At 27.8% G+C, this 24,887-nt stretch overlaps 1 protein-coding gene across 1 annotated transcript in view; it reads right to left on the bottom strand.

The window, feature by feature from the left end:
• Positions 1-24,887, bottom strand: part of LOC107441526 (cell adhesion molecule Dscam1) — a 406,695-nt gene that overhangs the window by 270,783 nt on the left and 111,025 nt on the right. The window contains exons 4-6 of the mRNA XM_043043535.2: positions 18,463-18,609; positions 16,892-17,185; positions 3,648-3,917 (exon numbers count right to left, since the gene is read on the bottom strand). Of these exons, the coding sequence (XP_042899469.2) occupies positions 3,648-3,917; positions 16,892-17,185; positions 18,463-18,609 (711 nt within the window). The remainder of the gene's footprint in view (positions 1-3,647; positions 3,918-16,891; positions 17,186-18,462; positions 18,610-24,887) is intronic.

The raw sequence follows: 24,887 nt of genomic DNA on the forward strand, positions 1-24,887 counted from the left end.
AATTTCAACAAAAGAAAAGTTTTAAAAACTTATGATTCTGACATTTGTTGAATGCACGTATTGAGCACAGTTTAGACACTGAAAACGATAAGTGTAAGCAAATGGGAATTTTNATATATATACAATGTTGTTGAACAGCTGAGCCGATATTTGAGTTCAATGTCCAATTTTATATCCTTGTAATTTTGAACCAAATCCAGAAGACAAGGGAACTCTAGGATCAAGTATTAGGAAAAATTTCCTTTCTAGGAGGACTTTTAAATGGAACTAACTCGCATTTGCGTTACATGGAGTGGAAAACCACGAAAAACTCCCACTTTTATGGTTAAAAAAAGAGAACATTGCACATGATCCGTTTACCACTGTGAATAATTTTTCGTCACAACTGTGGTCGGTGCTAGCTGGGTACCGGGTTAAATTCGTATCGACCAGCAATCGCTGGGATTCGATCTCGGACCATCTCATTAGGTGGCTAGTGCTCTATCTGAGTCACCACGTTTCAACTTATATGTATTAATAAGAATTGAAAAAAATAATGTTTTGTAAGGCTTGTTTTAATATACTAAATAGAGCATCGGTAATAAATATATGCACTTGAATTAAAACTATATAGTTACTTGTAACTTGTTTTCATAAAAAAAATACCAACAAAATTTTTAAAACAAATTATTGGAAAGTAAGGTTTAATGTACTAGTTTCTTGAAAGTAAAATATTCCTAATATTTTTGTGAAATCAAAACAGTTGTATTTTTGTAAATAAATTGTTCTTACTGACAAGGTTAACTCAGCCTTTAATCCCTACTGTGGGTTGAATAAATGAGGTTGAGAGGGTTGATTAACTTATGAAAACACTTATTTTTTTAAAGTATTTAAACCAATATTTTTTATACCCTGTTTGATGTCAAAAAATTTAAAGCAAAAATATTTATATAGTTTAAAGAAATGGTTGACGTTGTTAAGAGATATTTTAATCAAGTGTAATTATAATACTAATTTATTTAATAAATCTATAAATTTTAATTTTTTTTTCAATTTGGTATGTCTGTGTTGCTGATAAGCTGACTGTGTACATATAATTAAGTTTCTAACTTAAAAGTAGGAAAAATTAAAAATTGAAGTTTCACACCTTGTCATTCAATAAAATAAAAAATCTTTTATTCATTTTTTGTTCCTCCATCATTTAAATTAATTTCATTCTCGAGAAGCATAACTGAATCTTTCGTTCTCAGTAGGTGAATAAGTGCCAGATATTGGACTTATTGGTCTTTGGCTTGACTTTACCCATGCGAAAAATTTATTTTACTTCATTCTGAATTCTGAGCAGCAGTTTTGAGAATTAAATTTATGTCGTGTTGCGAAGAAAATTTCTCCATAAGTTTTCCTGGAATGTCAGTTTGTAATTCTAATACAGTATTTTAGATATCAATTTCTATAACTTGTATGGAAATAATTCTGTTGATTGTAAGAGTTACTTGCTGAATATATGCACTTACCAATGAGGGAATTGTGTTTATAAAATTATAAATGTGAATTGCATAAAATTGAATCACGTATTCAAATCCTTACGTTTTGGCTCACTAGAGAAATTCTATATTATTAGATTTACTCTATTATATATAATACTTACGAGAATTAAAATTTTTAGCATTATTATTGAGAATTAAGTAAATTTATTGAATATTAAATACATTTTGTCTATGGCAATCTGGTTTATGAATAGTTTACTTTATGCATTTCTTTTCTTTTCTTTAAGGTGAAGTGCTTAAAATATTTAAGGATATAATATTTTTCAAATGTAAAAGTTTAAATATGGTGAAAATAGTTATAAAATGCCCTATTCAAAAATTCAAAGATTGGACTTCAAGGTACATAGACAATGGTTAATATTTACTATTATGTTTAATTTACTATTATGTTTAATTTACTGTTACGTTTAATTTACTATTATGTTTAATTTACTATTATGTTTAATTTCCTAACTCTAAGGGCAACAATTTGCTATCAGGCTGGCAAATAGTCTAATTGGAGCAGCTGTAGCTAAGGAGATAGAGCGTTTACATCGCAATGACGCAATCCAAGTTTGAATCCTTGTCGTGGCAGGTTGTTAAAAATTCTACTCCTGTTTCACACTGATCACAATGCTGACGTAAAATATTTTCGGTCGAAGACGGATCATTGGTCTCCTTACCTACGGGCCAACCGTTGGAAGTTTTCCTCACCTTGTAATATTCATATGAGAGTTATTTCCATCAAAAATTCTTTCACGAAGACTAGTTTGTTTTAATGCTTGATCTAGGAGTTCCCTTGTCTTCTGGGTTGGGTTAAAATTACAAAACTACAGAGTTGAACAATGGTAGTTTTAATCTCAGAATTAGGACGGATGTTCAAAGCCGATTATAAAATATAAGGAAAACAGTCAGATTCTATATTAAATTTCTATGAGATAAATGTTTGTAAAAAAATTAAGATTATTTGACCATTTATAAGAAACATGATTTGTGTTTCAATAGTATAGTAAGAAAATAATTAATGTATTTTTTCTAAAAAAATACCTATTGATAATAAATAAAATACTTATGTATGTACGAAAAATGGGAAAGACTATTAAATTCATAAGATTCAATATGTAGAGGAGAGTGGGGTCAATTGTAACAGGGTACGATTGTAACAGAGCAAAAATTTCGAGTGTCAGGCACTAGATTTGGTTCCTAGGTGGCTCGCAAGGTGTATTTAATAAATCTACATGTACACCCCTGCTGGCAACCATTTTTATGTACTTTTGAAAGAGTTACATCACGAAAGATATTTTCACGCTACGTAAGTACTTTTTTTGGTATTATAATATTATATTGTAACAAAGTAATTTTGTTTAAACAAATAAAAATAATTAACTGAATATGTAAGTGGACACCTTAATTAACATTTCAAAAAAAATATAAGTTTTGTTAATTAACTAGCATTGTTTTTAACAAATGAAGCTGAAATGGTGTCTTGGGGACGATTGTAACAATAAGTAAGGGGACGATTATAACAACTGAAAATAAATAATCTTATTTTTACAAACCATTACTCAACTCTTTAAGAACCACCAATAGTTTCCTATATCATTTATATTATGTTGCATGTGCATTACTTTATTTGTCACCTTTCACAGCATAAATTAAAACTTTTGACCCCATAAAGTTAAAACTTTAACCCTTTAAGTCTCTACTCATTATTATTTTCACTCCTAAAATATCACTACTATTTTGATCAATAGAAAAATATATCACAACTATGATAATATGTATAATTAACTATGTTTTAGTTGAATTTATGAACTGTTACAATTGACCCCTTAAGTGGGGACAATTGTAACAAGTGCACGACTGTCAAAAATTGTTAATAACTAATATAATAACATTTAAAATAAAGTACTTATTTTTTTCTAGTAGAGGATAGTCTACTTTACTCGTTTGTCAATTAATACTAATAATATATTGGATTTTTGTTAGTTTAAAATAGTTAAGTAAAAAATGTTACAACTGACCCCACTCTACCCTAACCATTTTTTTCTTCAAATTATGAAAGTATTATAAAAAAAATATACATATTAATAAAGTTTTACCAAGTATAACATTAAGCAAGAAAAGAAAGTGATTGAGTACCTTCGAGGCTGAGTTGTGCAGATCCTTGAGCTGAGTTTTCATGTCCTCTAACAAAGCATTGATACATTCCTTTATCTTCCCTCTGAACTGAATAGATCTGAAGAACTTCTGAACTAATAAGCTTCGTTCTGGCAGACGTAATAATTGGTTTTAAGTTTTTCGTCCAAATGAGCGATGATATTTGTGGACCCGTAACGTTACATGTGAAAGTAACACTTATACCTTCTTTAACAATTAGTTTTTCTGGATAAATGGAAACTCTAAGTCTTTCTGAAACAGATAAAAGTAAAATTTTATTAAACAGTTATAGTTATTTCAAATTTAAATTGTTTACAGTTTTTCACTTTTAATTGCTCAGATTGTTTACATTTCTAATTGTTTATATATTTTTTTTAATTACTATTGTTAATATCATTTATATTTCTAATTAGCTATACTCCCTGAAGCAAAAAGTGCCTAAGACTGTGACGTACGTCGCAGAACAAACGATGTCCCGCAGAAGAATTTGTAGCTTGAATAAGTTACAGCGTTTTCCTGCGAATCCCCTCCCCCGCCCAAAGACCAGAAAATGTTTGTGTTTGCAAATGGTGCACCGTCTGGGCACTTGTCCCTTCGAAAGATTTTTGAGCCAGCCCTTTTTTTAATGTTCGAACCTTTATATCATAGGCATTTTATTAATAATTCATCATAATTATCATCAACAAAATTTTGTATTTCAAAAGTGATTGAAAAAGTAACAAACCAAGAAAGTTTGCTTTGGTTTAAAAAATAATGTAGTGTATCTGTGTATGATTATGTATATTAATAAGCGCGAAAATACTATTTTAACGTATATTTTCGCTGTGAAATTTTTCGCTGTGAACATTTATATAAATTAATAAGTTCTGTTGCAAAACATTTGAAAATATTCTGCTTATGGGGCTATACTGTTTAAAATTCTAATAATTTACAATATTTTAAACTCTAAGAGCATTTAGATGAGAAAAAAAGGAATGCTTTGTGGTATGAATAAACATAACGAAAAAACCTGAAAAAAGCACAAATAGTACCATACAAGGACGCAGATTGTAGTTTTGGTATTGTAAAGAAGTCCCGTAGCGAGTGTTTAATCTTAGAATGGAAAAGGGATGCTTAGGAGTACAGTTGAAAAACACATAAAGAATTTACGACAAGGAAAAGGGGTGGTTTTCCAATCGATTAGAAGCAACAAACGTTAACAAGAGAATTAAACTGAAATAATTGATACAAGAAATAGTTTCGTAGGCAAATGGTAACGTATTCGGGGATTAAAGAAGAGAAACTTTCACTCGTTAAGAAAAAATTACTCCTTAGGAAGGTCAATAACAAAATTATTAGAATTTCAAAATATGAAATGATTTCCATAGTTCTAGATCAAAGTCTGAAAATCAATGCTCAAAGTTTTGAAGAGAAGAAACCTCAAATATGGGATTAGGACTATGTAAGGAAGTGGAAAATATTTAAATATCCTGATTATGAATACATAATTCATGTACTTTAGTTGAAGCGTTTTTTAAGTTTAAGAGCTATACGTGGATCATGGTAGTAAGATATTTAGTAAATTCCCTTGCTAGCAATATCAATAATATTGATATAAATGTTAGTGAAGTTTTGTTCTTTCACGATTGAGAAAATGACCTTAAACTCAATTTTGTTAGATATATCAGTTTCATGACTGATTTTGTGCTAAAAAGACAAAACAAACTATTGAAGTTCAAATTAGATTTTTTAATAGATTCTATTATTATATTTAAAAGGATACAATCAATTATTTTAGAAGGAAATCAACGATCAAGCACGAAACATTTAATGTAAGGGAGATTTTAGTTGAAGCGTTTTAAATAGCATTTTTAGCACGATAAACAAACTAGAGAAATACAAACACGTAATCCAATGAGCTTTTGAATTCGAATTTTAATAATTTTCTCTAAGCTTATTTTCTCAGACATAGTTTTTAAAACCACGAATACATTTAAGTTTAAAGTTGTTTTCATTCATGTTATTTTGCTATTTTCGTATTATTAAAGTTATAAACAACATTGTTTTGATATATTTTTTCCTATGACCTTAATTCTAATTTGTATAAATTAACTATAGTATAAATTATTGGCTTCGTATGTTGTTGAATTAACATTAATAAAGTCTTTTTAGAAAACGAAAACAATATGTATTGATAATATAAGTACACTCGTACATTCACGTACATTTCGTATCTACGTTCTACAAAATAATAATGTTTACATTACAAAATCGAAACTGAAACTAAAACATAACCGCTGTTGCCATTCTTCATTTTTACGATATTTATGTGCTTACGGTGGCCAAGGCGCTTACTTTCGAACTAAATAATCTCTGTTGCCATTCGTAATTTACAATTGCGTTTACAAAATATAGTTAGACAAGACAAAAAAAAATCGAGACGAGGAACAAAAATACGGTTACAGTCTTAACGGTTCAAAAGTTTAAGCTTCAATATGCTAATTATATAACGGACGGTAATTCTAGCTAACGGAAGACATGCTTGATTTTTTTAATAAACATGGCTTTTTTTGTAGACAGACTGGGATTTTTGATCTTGCAAAAGATTGAGGTTAGCAGCTTCGGCAAAATGTGGTCCCAAATAGTTTAGACTGGAAATCGATACGAATACCCCGGAACTTCTGAAGAGAAATGAAAAATGTTTTTCTTGAAATAAAATTTATAATATAAACGTATTTTTATAAAAAAATATGCATTATTTTTTACTTTTTAATATTCAATTTACTAATGATTTTTGAAATTTTTAAAACGTAAATATACAAATTTTTGCAATCATTTTAACTACTTATTTGCATAATGAACGAAATCTAGGATACATTTTCTAATGAGGAGTATAAATAAAATAGTTCTTGAGAAACATAAATTTAAAAAATACCACTGACTTGAGATGACGGAATGAGCAAAAGATAAAATTAACATTAAGTGTCTTATACTTTTAACGTCACCCCAGTCCAAATTGAGACAATATTTTTCAGATTGTAGATACCTTCCATGTTTAGAGGTTCAAGAATCCGAATTCGTCGTAAAAAGACATCTGAGAAAGTGCATTTTTCTGAAGGAATTGTAATATAAAATAATGCCTGAACAGTTAAATTAGCATAATGCATTTTAGACCCTCTACCCGTGAAAGCTCGACTATTAGATCAAAAGTTACAAAAGTGTTCATTTTTTACACGCTGTAGATAATTTCCTGTGCTTACATAATTAATTGCTATATCATATAGTATGTACATTCATTTTCAAAGATTAAAATACTCAAAAATAAGTTCCCACAAATCCCCAAGACTATGCAGTTTTTTTAAGTAATTGAAATGGATTTTTGTAATGTTTACCGTATTAAATTTCTCACTTTCAATTTTATCATCCTCAAATATATAATTTCAAAACGACAAAAATTACTTAATTTTAAATATCAATGTATCAAATCACTTTCTCGGTCCAAATATATATATATATATATATATATATATTTTTACGTGACGATTAAAACAAGATAAAACCATCAATTGTCAAAAACTTTCTGGCCCTGCCTAATTATAATATTTTTTGAATGCTTGAAAAGTGCTTAAAAGGTGCTTATTTTTTGTTGAATAATTTGACTACTCACCCTGNAGCAATGGCTCTCACTTCCTATTGAACTGATAGACCGCATAATTGAAAGCATCACACATCGCTGTTTGTGCTGTATTGCTTCTAGAGGCAATCATATTCCATATTAAAGGTACTTTTTCTATTGCAAACCGATACTTCCAATTTGTTTATTTTATACATGTGCTAATTTCTATACTACTATTAATGTCTGATAATTTCTTTTTATGTTGTTTAATACCTTACTATGTGTTGTATATTGTGGGTAAGTTTCATAAAATTCCATGTGTAATTTCTTGAGTTATCGCGATTTTTGTGAATTTTCCTTAATTTATGATAACCAGTGTATATATGGATAGTATATTTAATCCCTTCATAACACGTTTTATATCAGAATTTAATTCCTGAGAATACAGGAATAAGCGATTTACTGATTTTTAAATTTTCTACTTTATGTAGATATATTCAAAATAGTTGCAAGTGTCAAAAATTTATGTTATAAATTAAAATAAGTGCATGAAATAAAAATTCATATTTATTTTACATTTATAGCTCTAAAAGTCAGCTTTGAAGATTAAGTAAAAAAAAAGTTGATATCATACGCAGCTATTGTTATGTTCGCTTCTTATTATCCTAAAAAGAACATCCCGGTAAGCTCTAAATTCCAGAGCTTAAGACCATGTTCTTCTTTAGTTTGCATTAACTCCTTGAACTCATTAAACAAGCATCGTACTTATACCTTGTTATGAATATTCAAAAGCATCGAGCCTCTTACAAGACAATGAATAAGTACCTCTTGAGAAAGGGGAAAAAACGATATCAAGTAGGGATAAAAGTCCTGAAGTGTTCATTATTTGTCAAAGATTCTTGTTAGATATTTCTTTTTTGTTTAGTGTAAACAAAAAAAAAATTCCCTTTACTACTATTGTGCTTGTCAGCAGAAAAGGGACTAAGAGCTGTTTTTATTAACTAACAACCTTTTAGAGAAATTTTTCGATAGAAATAATCGAAAGGGTGTAGCGAGCTTCAAGCCTACCAGAACTCGGCTAAAACTAATGGATGTTCTAATTTAATCGAGCATACCCGCGTGCTAATTCTATTCTTTACAAATGAAAGGAGATGCTTTAATGATCGACTAGTTTTCCTGGTAAAAGTTGCGAGTGAGTAGTACTTTTCTCCAATAATGATAGGGTGATCAGAAAGAAGGGGTGTTCCATTAGTTCTAATTAAGTGATCTGAAAGTAAAATGGCTCAGATTAAGTACAACAATAGTAGAGAAATACACGTTACTTTGGATTTGCATTATTATATTTTGAAGCAAAGTTTAATTAACGTTCGCTCAAACGGGCAACTTAATATTTTAAATGGACAAAAGAATATGAATAAATGAGTGGTTAGCTCATAATATTTAATCAAGTATTATGGTATTAGTTTACAATGATATAAAACAAGTTAATTTTATTACAGCCTTCTACGTTTGAGTTAAGGGAATGCAATTAAAATCGTAAATATTTAAGAACGAGGTACTGTCCCTCTATTTATATTATATTTCATATCAAATTGAAGGTTAATGTAATTTTCTAGTAAGTACTTTAGGAGTTTCTGAAAATTCTACTAGATAACAGCAAGTAAAAAAAAATCTTATTTTCTCCGTCGAAATTATGGTGTAACTGTTTAACAAGGATGATTTCCAGAAAAATTTAAAAATGTTCATCCCACAATATATTATTATAAACCTATGTTCTTCTTCTCTATCACTCTCGCTTATTCATTTGTATCTTAATGCTTTTAATTCATTACTGTCTCAGAAGTACAAAAGTACCGCATCATTTACCTTAATAACTTGAAAGAGCACTTTTAAAATCTTCTGACTATTTTGTTTCTAAACATTCTTCAAACTTGAAAATAAGGTAGCAGTAAATGTTATTGTGAGATTCCAAATTTAAAATACGTTATTTTGAACAAATAAGAAGCTTAAGCTTGTTTACATTGAAATGGGTTTTGAAATATTTCATTCTAATTTCGTAAAATATCTTAATTGTACAAATTATGGTTCTTTGATTTGAGACCATACGTTTAGTGCAACAAATTCACATAGCCTGCTGTTAATTGCACAATACAATTAAATAGTTCAGATTAATATCAAAAGCATACTCAGTTCTTGATATAATTAATTTTAGCTATGAATTTAATATGAATTCATTTTTAAATCCATTGAAATATATATAATGAATTTGAAAAAAAATTTTACTGATATTTTTTATATTATGAAAAATGTACATTTATTTAAGTAAAGATAGGTGTATTATTATATGTCAGGATATGTGTTCAGATTGGTAGTTTTAATAATTTATCAAACTCTTGAAAACGAAATTCAATAATATTAAAAATTTTGGAACCTACTACAAGGTACATCAAACAATGGGGACTATATTTCTCAGATTGCGAATACCCTCTTTATTTCGGGAGTCAGAAATTTAAATCCATTAAAAAATAATATGTTATTCAGTGAAATCCAAATTTCCAAATTTCAGAGATTGAGACATCAATGTTATTGAGAATACTGAATGTCATTTGATAGTTTGAATGCATTTTGAATGTTCTGGGCCGAAAAAAATGCAATAAACTTTTGTTACAGTAAAATCTCGTTTGAAATTCTTAAATATACAATGAAGATTTCTTTACCGCAATTATATTCGTTTTGTCCTTTTTTCCATCTTTTCATTTCAGATAATTAATTTTTTTAAATGTTTTTTATAGAAAAAAATTTTATTTATAAAAAAAATTAAAAAAAAAGGGCTAGAGGCATTTGTATGAGGTTCAAAATACATAAGAACAGTGATTCTCAACCTCTTTTGGGGGGCATCACACTTTTAACGATTTCGAAATTTGACGGCACACAATGAAAAAAATTATTTTAAAAGTTGTTTACTTACCTACAATGCACTGTGTTAAATAGTTTGTGATAATAATTTTGAAAGTGAAACACGATAATATGTACTACAAAAGCGCGTTTATTAAGGGATTAATTATCTCTTTCGACTAGTTTTATTAGCTAATAACAGTTATATTTTTTTTGCTAGCTATTAATTGTTAGTTTGTTTTCTACGGTAATTAACTTATTTTTTTGGGAATTCCTGTTAACTAGTTTTTTTGTTGATTATTAATTGTTAGCTTATTTTTTGATAGTTATCCCTTGTTAATTTGTTTTTATAACTATTAATTTCATAGCTTACTTTAATGATTTGCTTTTATTTCCGTTTGAAAGTTAATATTTAACTTGCTTCATTGTTAATTAATAATTTTAATAGTCATTAAATTTCCTACTTATTTCAACGTTTTTTTTAAAATTTTCAAAGACAAGACGATCGCCGACAAAGATGCCGGTTAAAACGTGGAAAAATTTTAATATATATATATATATATATATATATATACACAGGAGGGAACCGATTATCCGGAACGATCGGGACCATGATTTTTCCGGTTTTCCGAATCACTACAAAAAGCCATTTTTTTATTGTTAAACCCAACTAAAAAAAATATATCTTTTAATAATCTTAAAAAGAAGAAAAAACGATGAAGTAATACTCCAAAATGATGGTAAGGTAAACATCTTTCAAAGGAAAATCTTATGAGGAAACAAATATTTGTTTTTAAAAAAATGGCGGGAAAATTTATCGAATTTCGTTCCGGTTTTTTGGTTTTCCGGTTTCCTGATTTCCGGATAACGGGTTGTGTACTGTATTTTTTTAATTTAAACTTTACTCGTAATAAAAAAACATTATAATTTTTATTGTATCATTTCTAATATTTAGCGGCACATTTTAAGAATTTGGCGGCACACAAAAGTGCCGCGGCACAGTGNTGTTAAACCCAACTAAAAAAAATATATCTTTTAATAATCTTAGAAAGAAGAAAAAACGATGAAGTAATACAGTAATGATTATTTCCAAAATGATGGTAAGGTAAACATCTTTCAAAGGAAAATCTTATGAGGAAACAAACATTTTTTTTAAAAAAATTAGCGGGAAAATTTATTGAATTTCGTTCCGGTTTTTTGGTTTTCCGGTTTCCTGATTTCCGGATAACGGGTTGTGTACGGTATATATTTTTTTAATTTAAACTTTACTCGTAATAAAGAAACATTATAATTTTTATTGTATCATTTCTAATATTTAGCGGCACATTTTAAGAATTTGGCGGCACACAAAAGTGCCGCTGCACAGTGGTTGAGAATCACTGCATTAGAACATTAAATCGATACAAAACTTCGTTATTGAGTACATAGAGTGCTTAAAACATGCAAAATTTCGGTTAAAAGAAGCATTTATTTTCCATCGTCGATTTTTATTGAATCACATAAAATAGTTATTTTAGTTTAAAAGTGATTGATCGAGAAAACGCAAATAATATTTGAAGCTATGCTTGAATGCCAACTAAAAATCCCCCGAAATCCCTAGCAATTTTCGGATGATCCATCCCTTCCTTCCTTTTTTTCCTTCTTTTTTTATAAGAAAAGAAAGTTTAAACAACAAAACCCGTGGAATAAAAATAAAAGCAATCGCAAAAATTCGATCCTTATCCATTTTTTCTCTTTTTTTCAGAGTGTTTCCTTGTTCAAACTTTGCTTCAAACCATTCTTCATTTTAAATTCAATGTATAGCAGAACATTTACCTTCAAAGAAATAGTAATCAATAAATATTTCAAACTTTTGTGTATTGCAGTATATTTATGTCTCGACATTTATATTGGAGACCGTAAATACCTTCCTTTCTATTACCTTTTTTTCCAGTTTCCATTACCACAAAAAGCTGAAAAGAGGAACAATCATAAAAAAAAGTATCAGTAAAAACAAACGATATGCCTAGATAATGGTGATCTGGGTAACTGTGTGGAGAAGTGTAGAAAACCGTAAAAGAATTTCAGTAGTCGTCTCTAGTTTAATGCTCTTGAAAATTTCTTACCTCGAATAGAAAATGTATGCAAGAAAATTCTATACGGCCGTAAAAATTCTTCAACCATTCATTACTCTCCGTTGAGCTTGAAAAAATAGAAAGCTGGATGAAGGAAAATACCAACGAAATTTCACAAAAAAAGGTTTTTGAGTTTTCTGTAGTCACGCCATTAGAACAAACCTTTTCTTAAAATTGCTGTAATAATCAATATTTTACATGATATCAATGAAAAACTTTATTATAATTATTCTATTTATTTCCACAGCGCAAGGAGTTTCATGAAAAGAAATCTCTTTCGTTACGCGAGCAACAACAAATTGTGTAATTATTTTCCCGTTTTAAAAAGCGAATCCCTTATTTTTTTCTTCAACAAAGAAGAAGAAAGCAGCCTTTCCAGGTTAAAATTAAGATAAAAGAAAATGTGTTAAAGCATACGAATTGCGCTCAATTGAAACTTATATATCCATTTTAAAATTAAGAAAAATGTGTTGTTTACTCAGGAAAGCATTATAAGATTTAATTTGAAAAAGTCCAACACAAATTGTATTTGATAATGATGCAGTACACAAATTGCATTTGATGATGATGAAGTACAGAAATAGTTGCTTATCTGCATTCATTTCAAATAAAATGGCTTATTTACGTAATTTGTGTTACTTATTTATGTAGTCTTATAAGAAAAAGTCCATATAGCCATAAAAAGTAAAAATTATCCACTCATTCATTTGCCGTTGAGCTTGAGATTATAGAATGTTAAAAGGAAATGCCAAGGAAATTTACAAAAAAAAATGTTTTTTGTTCGTTTTTTAAAAGTTTTTACTTATTTGAGCAAAACGCTTTTTAAAACTGCCGATATAATCAATATTTTGCATGCATTCAATGAGTTATACGTTACATTTTTTTCTATAGCAGATGGAATTTTATGAAAAGAAATCTCATTTAATTTCGTAAACAACAAATTATCAAAAAGTTTTCTCATTTTACAAAGCAAACACTTTTTAGTTTTTTCTTTAAAAAAAAGCAGTGTATCCAGTCTGAAATTAAGCTAAAGCATACGAATTACATCAAAATTAACAACATTATTTCGACTGAGAAATTGAAGAAAAAAAAAGAAACTTTTTTCACTCAGAAAGAATATAAGATTTGATTCTGATAGTCAAATACATATCGCTTTTGATGATGATGCAGTGCATTAATATTTGCTTACCTGCGTTCATTTCAAAGAAGTGGCATCACACACCTTAGTACTAAGTACTTTTACTAAGTACTAAGTACTTAGTAGTAAGTACTTTTTAAGCAATCAAAAAATATTTTAACCACTACATAAATTAGCAAAATTCAATATAATTTTCAAAGACTTTACATGATCATGGTAAAATAACCAGTTTATGACAGAGAACTCTTATCTTGATTATATTAACCGTTATAAAAAGATCAAGAGGTATCTGAGGGTGGAAAATGAAGCCTGAAATCGAGAGTATCTTGCAAAATGCAGCAGAGTTGTAAATTAAAGTACAAGAATCTCACTTAGGCTAGCTCAGTATATTCACATACGAACCCACAAGTATTTCATTAAACATGATTGGCGCTTTCATGCGCTACGGACCGACGGGACGCCGAAAAGGATTGTGGTTGAATTTATTGTGAAAACGTTGAAAAAACAATCGGAAAAGCCCGCTTTTGAATAATACATGTCGAAAATCGGCATGGTAAAGAAAAAAAATCTCATTTTCGAAAAGGGAAAATTTTTAAAAATACTCATTAAAAAAGCACTTTTAAGCGCTTTTAAAAAATAAAATCGATAATAGGCACCTTCAAGCACTTTTCAAAAACGTTACACACCATGTTATTACTTAAATGTTTTAATTTATTTTTACATTTGCGAAGTAAAAATTCAACAAATTTTAAACTTTAACAGTTGCAACGGATTTAAATGGTGCTATCTATGACTTGTGCTAATTACTAATAAATAGTTTTAGTTTGATCAAACATACATTGCGTCTGTGTGTTTATTGTCAGAAATTAACGAGACAAATAAAATAAACAAATATTCTTTATTTATAAAAACAAATTAAGAAGCCTAATTATTTTTGAAATTGAGAGTTAAGTGCCTTAGAATTTTAAATAAATAAAAAAAAAACTTCTTCCAAAGCCCACGATCAAATAACTAATCTTGACATCGATAGGAAGACAGCCACTACTCTCATCAGNATTACTAATAAATAGTTTTAGTTTGATCAAACATACATTGCGTCTGTGTGTTTATTGTCAGAAATTAACGAGACAAATAAAATAAACAAATATTCTTTATTTATAAAAACAAATTAAGAAGCCTAATTATTTTTAAAGTTGAGAGTTAAGTGCCTTAGAATTTTAAATAAATAAAAAAAAACTTCTTCGTTAAAAACATTTGACTCGTCCTATTGTTGCCTTATTTGGACTCAAAGAAGAAAAGTAAATGATAAAAAAAGAAAGAAAACTTAAGTGCCTAGAGGCAATCGATACTATATCAACTCCAAAGCCAACGAAGATTGAGATATTGGTAATGACAGTGTAGAAAAAAAAATTAGACAAAAAAGAGAAGAAACGCCTCAAACCTTATCGTATTCATTTTGGGATAAAACAAAATGATAAAATGATAAAAAAAAAGAAGATTCCATGCATTTCGAGATACATGTCATCGAGCGATATGCAAATAGCTACACAGGGAGCGTTTTCATTTGTCTTAAATTTTATTACTTTCTTTAAGAACATAATGGGGAACACAGGTACAGTGTTTACTTAAAGAGAAACGAAAAAAAAAATATCTTCCATAAAGATGAAATATTGAAGGTTCATTTTTTTCGTTCACAAAGCTTTTTTATATATTTTAAAAACATCCCCCTTAATGACTATGTCTTGCGTTTAATTCATGCATTTAATATATTATTTTAATATTTTTTTTCTTCTTTTTCTAGAAATGGATGTCTTTTATAAATGATTGCCAAGGAATTAACGGATTTTGCCCCGTAGTACATTTAAAAGAAATAAACCGTTTGCATTAAATAATAAATTAGTTAATTTATTCTTACCAAATAAGTAGTTTTTTTTAATATGTTCCTAAAGTGAGAAAAATCAAATTCCTTTTGGTTCAATATTGTTAATTAAAAATTCCTTGCCTGAAGTTAAGGGTTATAATGTTTAAAATGAGTAATTACGTTTTCTCATTATGCGTTTATTTAATTACTAACATTTTTCTTATAAACTATTTTTTCAAGATACATCAATATTCTTATTACTTTTTGAACATGAAAATGTTAATTTGCAATATTTTATCGCGATTAATGCTAAAAAAATTAAACATTATCAAAACATTTTATTTTTTTAATACAACTTATCTCTTTCCTACATTATATGTTTTATATTATCGCAAAATATCTTTTTTTTATTTTAGATAATTAAAAATTTTGTGAGAAATTTTTTTTTTTGATTTAGAGCGACATACTTATTGAAAAATTTACAGCAATATTTAAATTTTCTAGCTTCATAAAACCGTAGAGATTGGGATATCAATATCAGCAATTGTATATCAGGAAGCATCAAAAATTCTTCGATGTTTTTCTTTTCCAAATTTTATGTAATTTTTAGTTAAGTATTTATTCATTGTCTATTTTAGATCCTTTTTTTTTAGTTCCTAAAATGCATTATTGAATCGAATAATCTACTTAAAAAGTATAAAACGACTTGAACTTAATGAAGTTTTCTTACAATATCTTTCCTTGGAAATATTAATATTATAATAACTATTTGAACCAAAAAAATTAATTTAATTTCAATAATTTGTAGCATTTAAGTTTATCTAATTCAATTATATTCAGTATATGAGTCTTTTTTGCTATAACTTATATATTTCCTAAATTTTATTTTTTTAAAATGTTTTTAAGTGTCATTTTTTTAAAAGTATTTAAGAATTATAAAATTAATATTGACTTTTATGATAAAATATTATTGACTTGTACTTTTATCTTTAGAATCAATAGGTTAAAATTCTTAAATTGTAACAATATTATTATTTAATTGGAATCACTTTCAATAGTGATAAAATTTAGTTGAAAATTTGCAAATAACTATATATTAATCTGCTCCAAAATTCATTAAATAATTTTCATTCATGATTTAAATATCAATTTTAATTTTGTTTCAAAACATAGCGGAAATGAGTTCAAGAATTTTATTAAGTTATTATTTGTGTAACATAATGAGGAAAAATACAAAAACAAAAACTTGATTTTTTAAAAACATTTTTAGTAATTTTATTTTTATAATTATTCCTATGTATAGTAGGTATATAAAAATGAGAAATTATTATCTATGTTTAGAATTGCAGCAAAAAAATTATTGAAAAACAAATGTTTAAGTATTACTTCAATCCAAATTTTATAAATAAATCAAATATAAAGTTAAATAAGATAATTTTTAGAGTTAATTTGCTTTAACCTTTTGATCAAAGATACTGTACAAAAATACTTTTTTGAAACATAAAGGTTGTTAAGAAAGTGTGAAAAATTATAAGCAAATATATTTACAATTTTAGTGTCTCGAAATTGAATTTGGAAATTTCACCCCTGATAGGGTTACAATAGCATATTCATATTCCTTACCTGTTACTACAAGCTGCAGGTGAACTCTGTCTTCTCCGGCACTGTTATTTGCAACACAAATATATGTTGCGCTATCTACAATTGAAGCTTTGTGGATTTGGACGGTTGATCGTAAAACTTGCAATCGTCTGTTGGATATTAATTGAGTTAACCGTGTGCCATCTTGTTTGTACCAAGAGTAAGTTGGGACTGGATAACCTTGAGCAATACAGAATAATTCTACCATTTCACCGACTTTGTATTGGTGTTCTTTGCTTCCTGATCGAATGCGTGGAACCAAAAGTGTTGTTGGCTCTGGAAATATTAATTTAGACATTTTGGAAACAAGTACAATAATCAGAAAATTTTCATTTCTAATGCTTTGTTTTAATCATAAAACATCTTTTGTTTTACTTAAAATAATTTTTAAAGTAATGAAATAATTTCTGTTTTTCTTAAAACAACCGTCAAATGATTTTTAGCACAAATATTTACGCTGTTGCACACACTAGATTTAAAATTAGTAATTAAGATAATCTAATTAATTAGTAATTAACACAATCTAATTAATCAGTAATTAACATAATTTAATTAATTAGTAATTAACATAATCTAATTAATTAGTAATTAACATTGTCGAATTAAATGCCCTATATCAAAATAAATGGATGTGCGAATAGTAATCAATTAATGATTAAGAAGCCAAAGTCACTATTATGAAATTCCACAGTAAATTAAATGGAGTAGTACTCATGCTAATCATGGTAAGCTTGAATGTTTCCGTAGACACCCTGAGTTATTTAAAGTAATTAAATAGAATGCCTTAAGTTATCAAAAGGGTTAGCTTATTAATTGTGAAAAGGGTAAAAACTTTTTAGAATCAATTTTTGAAAAAAAAATTTTTACTAACGTTCTCTAAAATTAAAATAAACGCCGTAGTTACTTTGGTAATTTCGTTTTCATAAATAATATTGGCGTAGTATTTGAAATATTTGCAGGAAAAGTTTGCTTTTTTTGTGCTAAAATTTAATATTGTAAAAAAGTATTTCATTTCGAAAGCTAACCTATAAAAATATAACCTATAAACCAACCTATTAATGGCTAATACATAGTAAGGAGTAACTAATATTTAAACAAAAATAATTTTTAAAAATGATTGATTGTCGTTATTTTAAGAAAATTTGAATCTAAATGCAAATTGCTCATCGCCCACATAAATAATTTTAGAGATCGACGAATACAATAAGAAAAAAAAATAGCCCTACCTTTCCCCTAACAGGTACTAACTTTTAATTACCACTTTAGTTAAACTGCTTTTTTCAAATTCGTAGAAAAATTATGTTAATTCATGAAAAGTAAGTTTTTGCGCACTTTTTTGTTAATTAAAATGTTGTACATGGCAAAAATTAACATATACTAAGTGGGAACATCTAAATAGAATCAAAAATATGTTTAAAATGTCTATAAATCTTAAGATTATAAAGATTTTTTTTTCAATTCAGATATTGTACGTCAAACAACAGTTACTGATGTATGCCAAAAGATAAAAAATACTCGACTCTGTTAAGTCATGTACAAAATTATTAGTTTACCAGTTACTATCAGCTGTCCCCATGGTGTACTAGATGTCGACTCATTATTCATTTCATCTTTGCATATACACCTGTACTTTTTCTTTCCATCTGAAAAATCAACTTTTTCTATCACCAAAGAGCCATCAGAAGTTATTTTATACTTTCCTGAAAATAAAAAAAGAATGAAAAATATAAAACCTGTTTAACAAAATAATCTTGTACAATTTGATTATCTACTTTGTCAGTTTAGAATTTTTACCAAACGTTTGACAGATTTAATGCAATTCTCTGCAGAAGGTATTAATGTAAGAAAAATTAAACAAAAAATAAAGTAAACATTATTTATTTCAAGAAACTATAAGGAATGTTTTATGCAGTTCCAAATACAAGACTACATACAATATTAGTAATGTAATCCATATTAGTTATGTGATCCATGCACAGTATATAAAACCAATACGTTTTTCTCTCTTAATAACGCTTATAATCATTATCACAATAAGCTAGCTTTAAAATCATTATATCTGAAGTAATTGATTGTTTTCTTAGAAATATCTGGCATGAAAATATCATTCAAGTATATATCCAAGTATCCACATCAATATAGTACAGAAAATTTGGAGACAAAGTTGCTTGATAATACGACTCAATGTTTCCGATTAATTTTGACATGTAATATTATTAATCATGCATTTAAGAATTTTTTCAAACTAAAGGTTAACAATAATTTTAATCATAGAATATTCCAAATTCCATACGTATGGATAATTTGAGTTACTGGAGTCACCATTACAAATAAAAAGTATCTATTTTCTATACTAAACAATAAATTATGTGTGTTTTTTTTTATTTCGAATTCAAAAATAAGAATTATCTCTTACAGGAATCAATCCTATTATTTTTATTAACTAAATTTAAATTACTGATAGTCATATAAATGTAACCAATTGACTTTTTTTAACCAATACTTATTTTGTGTGAACAAATTTAAAAATTTTGAGAATTTTAACATCCGTTTAAAAGCTTTTAGAGTAAATAAAAAAAATTTCATAACTATACTTTTTAATAGTCGTATAAATATTATTAACTAAATTATTTTACTCAATACTTATTTTGTCTACTCAAAACATGTTTAAACATTTTATTACACTCTTAAAAATTCCAGAATTATTTATGGATGTTATACAAAATACATTTTCAACTGCAAAATTTCTCAGGAACACACATAAATAATTCCATTACTTTCTTCAGATACTAAAAACTTTTTATATCCAAATATTTAACTGTTGAAAACAGTCTAAAATAGTATGGAGTCGAAACATTATTAATGAGCTTCACTAACTCTTCAAGCCTTTGGTATTCATTTCTTGATTGATGATCCATTTGATATCTGACAGTAAACAATGTTGTGCACTTCTTTGGCAAGGTCTCTAAGAGGATATTAATGAGTCCTCCGAGAATTTCCTGTTACCTCAGCAGAAGAACAGTTAACGATTCTTGTACATTTCTTGAAGCTACAAATCCACAGGCAATTCATCTTCTCTATACATTCCACATGTAGTTAATGGAATTCAAGTCTAAAGAACATGCCCGGCGGTCTGTTCAATCGAATTTTTAGCCAAGAAAATCATCCGCCAACAGAGTTTTATCGGTTTGCCAGTTAATCTTCGTAAATATTGATCGTAGTCAGCAATTATTCGTTGTTATTATTCGAAATTGTTTTGAATATTTTAATATTGATCAAAACATTGAAAATTTGTTAAAGTTAAAAATTTTGGTTAATATATTTGAAAGAAAGTTCAAATTTAAACTTATATCGTTTTAACTCAAATATGGATTGAAGTTTTAGGATTGCCATCGTTCTTAAAATATACAGAATGACAGAAGATTCAGATTATGTTGAATTTTGATTAACTTTTTAAAGCTCTTGATTGTATAGTAGAAGTTGGTCTTAAATTTTGATGCATTTAAGTTGCGAAAATATTATTTTTTCCTTTTTAATTATGCATAACGCCGTATGCATCTTCCGAATTCTGTGATGAAAAGTGATTTAAAAATTATTCACAGAAAGCTTATTTAAATTTCAAAAAATAATATGTTGTTTATTTATTCATTACTTTTTTAAAAAATATTACTTAACTATTTTAAATTGCAATTAACATTTTGTTATGTTACCATTTGATATTTGAGTTTCAAACTTATAAGATCTTAACTTTTTCCTTACATTTTCATTTTCTATTGAAATCTTGATAATATATTCAATGTTTCGATCTCCATGCTTAGCTTGCTTCAAAATTTGAAATAAAGACTTGTTTTTTATAGTAAATAAATGGAGTACCTTTCCTACAAGTGCAAGAAAGTAAGCAAAGATAGTAAGCTTCTTAAACATTAAGCAAGTCTTAGATGTATGTCATATTATTATGGATTGTCAGTTTAAAGTGATTAGTATGTAACTAAAGTAAAAGTGTCATTTTATATATCTGATAATTCTATAGATAAATGCAAGCATTCAAATCCTTATAAAGTACTGGACATATTAACGCTACTAAAATATTAATTTGCGTAAAAGAAATATTTAATCTGAAACTGTTTACATCTTCACTGTTCTGTCTATAACTGTTTCTGTCTATACTGCTTATCATTTTTAAAACGACACACGATTGTGCAAAAGTTTATAATTAATTGAAGAGAAGCTATGGAAAGACCTAACTAAATTTACTCTATTATCAAAACTTTTCTCTAAGGTTTTCTTTCTTCTTTACTCCCAAATACACACATTACTTTAAAAAATAAAAATAAATTTAGTCTTTTTAAGAAATATATTCTAAGAACTGTATTCATTGGTTCCTATATACGGGGGATAGTAGAACTACTTGGCATAAATATCGCCCCTGGTGAGCAAACAGCTTTAGAATGAGGAAGGTAATTTAATCTTAATGTACTATTAGATATACGCTCAAAAATAGTACTAAGATTTATTATCTCTTATAAATACAATGACAGCAATTAAAACGCGTAATTTTTGCATTAAAAGACATGAGATGATAATTCAAGAAGCATTTTTAGTGCGATTGGTTTAACAATAGGGACATACAAATCACATGAGTTTCTTCTTTCTTCTCGTTGTTCTATGGTATCCAGAAGAACTAAAATGTATATTCGGGTCATCAATGTAAAAACTATTTACTTAATCTTAATTTAGCTTAGTTTTTGCATATTCATATATCGTTCCAACTCCATGGCAATAAATTTATAGAGAGCAATACGTTTTCGTAAAAGAAAGTATGTAAAAGTAGTAGAAATATTCGAAAACCTATCACTGTAATTGTGGGAACAAAAATAATTATCATTAACGCTAGTTTTGAGTGAACTCCTGGTACTTTTTATATATTAAAGTGTTTTCCAGTCTCTTACACATTGCGCTAAGCTGCTGGCCGTACATTGGTAAAGTTGTGGATATTACCCTGTAAGAAATATTCACTTATATTATCACAGTGATTCTTTGAAAAAAAATTAAAGTTAGATATACTTTTTCAGAGAATATTCACTGTATGGTGTGTTTTGCTGCACAGTTAGAGATTTATACTGAGCTTAAGCTTGCCATTTAGTAATTAAGTTAAAAATAACAAATGCTGCAGACATAAGATGTAAATAAAAAAGCGTATAACCTTTTTGATGTTATGAATATACACTAAGAGTATTTCTAGGACATGGACACTGACTATCTCTTCTCACGGATAATAGGACAAGAGTGTTTGTAAGAGTGAATCAGTTTTCTTTCTTGTTCACTATATGTTTCATTTTATTTGAGTACAAGATTGTACTTGAGTTCTGAGATGTTATGTGTAAGGATGCATGTTTGTTGTCTGATTGGAAACGATGATGATGTTGTAGCCTGATTATTGTTTTCCCCAATTTCAATAAATGCTCCATTTTTATAAGTTTACTTTTCTCAAAAAACAGTGACTTTAAAAAATGCATGGTTTAATAATTTTGAAATTGTTTAACTAAAGTGAAAATACTCGATCATTTTATTTTGACTCTTTATATTAAATTTATTAGTATTCAACTATATTTTACTAAGTAAAATAAATAAATTAATAAAAAAACTGTTTAATATTCGTAACTTTTAAGAGGAAGTGAAACTCTCAGTACAATTTGAAAAATGGTTGCATTTCTTGGTGTTGAATACATTTGTAACAGTGTTGACTGTAGATAATGTTCTTTTTGCATTCATGCTTGATTCGAACACTCTTAAAGCATACATTGTGATAACTTCTTTTATTTGAAATCTGATACGTATACTGATGTTATCTTAATTGGAAATATTCATTATGTTATTAAAGTAAAATTTAAATTTAATAATATACGTAAGTATGTAACATAATATACAAGGAATACTTAAAAAAAATTAGAATGTTCGTCGCACTTCATAAAGATTATCAGTAAGTTTTTAAACAATAAACGTATATGATACAAATATTAATAAAATAAAAAAAAACATTTTTTACTTATACGTCAAAATCAGAGTTTATTTAAAAGGGGTCATAATTTTTTTTAAATGTCTTGCAATTACTTAATCTTATCATGAATTTTTTGAAAACATACAAATTGCACTATGCACTTTTACAAATAAAAGAGAGTGATAAAGAAAAACGATAACAAGAGCACTTTAGAATAATGCACCTTCACAATTTCATTTTTCGTTGAAATTTATTAATTGATAATAGGTTAGATCATAAACTATCATTCAAATAAATTTTATATTATTTATCAAAAAGATAAAATGATGTACAGAATCATTATTTCCATGAAGTATAGACATTCATCATAATCAATCAAACAAAACAGATAACGATAAATAATCAACCCTTAGCTAAGAAAAAACAATATAGTGACAACTTCATTAGATGAATGACTACCTCCGAAGATTTAATCAATCGTTGGAATGCTCTGAACTCTGGTCAAACGTTAAATCCATATGTGACTTGGCTTTCATGAAGGAATTGTTTACTTTAGATATAAGGTTGCAACTTGTGTGACCCATTTAAGCTAAAACTTAAACTTTAACCATGATTTAAGTGGTGATAAAAGATACTGTATCTTGGTGCGGTAGTTTAGTCTAGGGAAATATCCTAGTATTTTCGTCGGACCCAATTTCGTTGTAAGCTTCTCGTTGTACAAAGCTGTTATATATTTTGACTCGGAGCAAAAGTAATCAGAGAAGGAAGGCAGCATCTGGGTTTGTCGCTATTAATGTTCTTACTGCGTAAGATCTCTATGGTGCAGTTTGGACGAGAGAAAATACTATGTAATCTTGAATTACTCTACTTATAGATATTTCAAAGATGAAAGTAATCATAAAAAAGTAAATTTTCTGGAATGACCAGCATAAATGCGGGGAAATATAAATTATATTCCCACGAAATATTTTAAAATATCATCACAACGTATATTATCATAAATCGTTCAGCTTTATTTTATAGTTCAGTTAATTAAAATAACTATAGAAATAATAGATTTATATTTATTACAAATTTGTAATTATTACCCAGATAATTGGCGGTGATAAAATATACTGTATCTTGGCTGCGGGAGTTTAATCTAGGAAAATATCCCAGTATTTTCGTCGAACCAGTTTCGTTATTAGCTTTTCATTATACAAAGTTGTTATATATATTTAAAAATTCTGAGTAAAAGTAAACAGAGAAGAAAAGCAGAATCTGGGTTTATACCAATTATGTTCTAACTGCGTATGATCTCTATGGTGTAGTTTGTTGAAGGAAAAATATTATTTAAAACTTTAAATTGCTCTACTCATGGATGTTTGCAAGATAAAAATAATCATAAAAACGTAAAATTTCTAAAATGACTTTCATAACTGCATGAAAATATGGATTATTTTTTGAAGAAATATTTTAAAATATCATCGTAACATAGAATGTATCATCATAAATTATTCAGCTTTAGTTTACAGTTTAATGAATTAAAATAATGGTTATAGATTTATATATATATTTTTTCATTATCCGTAGTTGTAATTTATTTACGTCGCACTAAATATGCTCAATAAGCTATCAAATATGATGTGAGCAAAACCCCAGATGATGATTCGAAAACTGGCTATCACAATTTTGATCCACTGCAGATGGGGTGGCACCCCTGCTTTTCCTCATTGTTACTCCGACAAACAGTGTGCGAGATCATGCCCCTTGCCCTTAAAGTTGACCAGTTTAAAGATGACCAATACCAGACATCCTCGGTCCTTTTCGCAGGATTATCAAAGTGGTCACCCACCAGCTCACTGACCACAGCCAGTGATGCTTGACTTCAGTGATCTGCTGGGAACCGTGCCTTGGCGATCAGTCTACTTCGAGACTTTCCATATTCTGAAATTGCATTGAATCCTAAATTTTGAATTATCACTTCTAACTACCATTTAT

This window comes from Parasteatoda tepidariorum, chromosome 8 (assembly GCF_043381705.1).
Source record: "Parasteatoda tepidariorum isolate YZ-2023 chromosome 8, CAS_Ptep_4.0, whole genome shotgun sequence".
Lineage (NCBI taxonomy): Eukaryota > Metazoa > Arthropoda > Arachnida > Araneae > Theridiidae > Parasteatoda > Parasteatoda tepidariorum.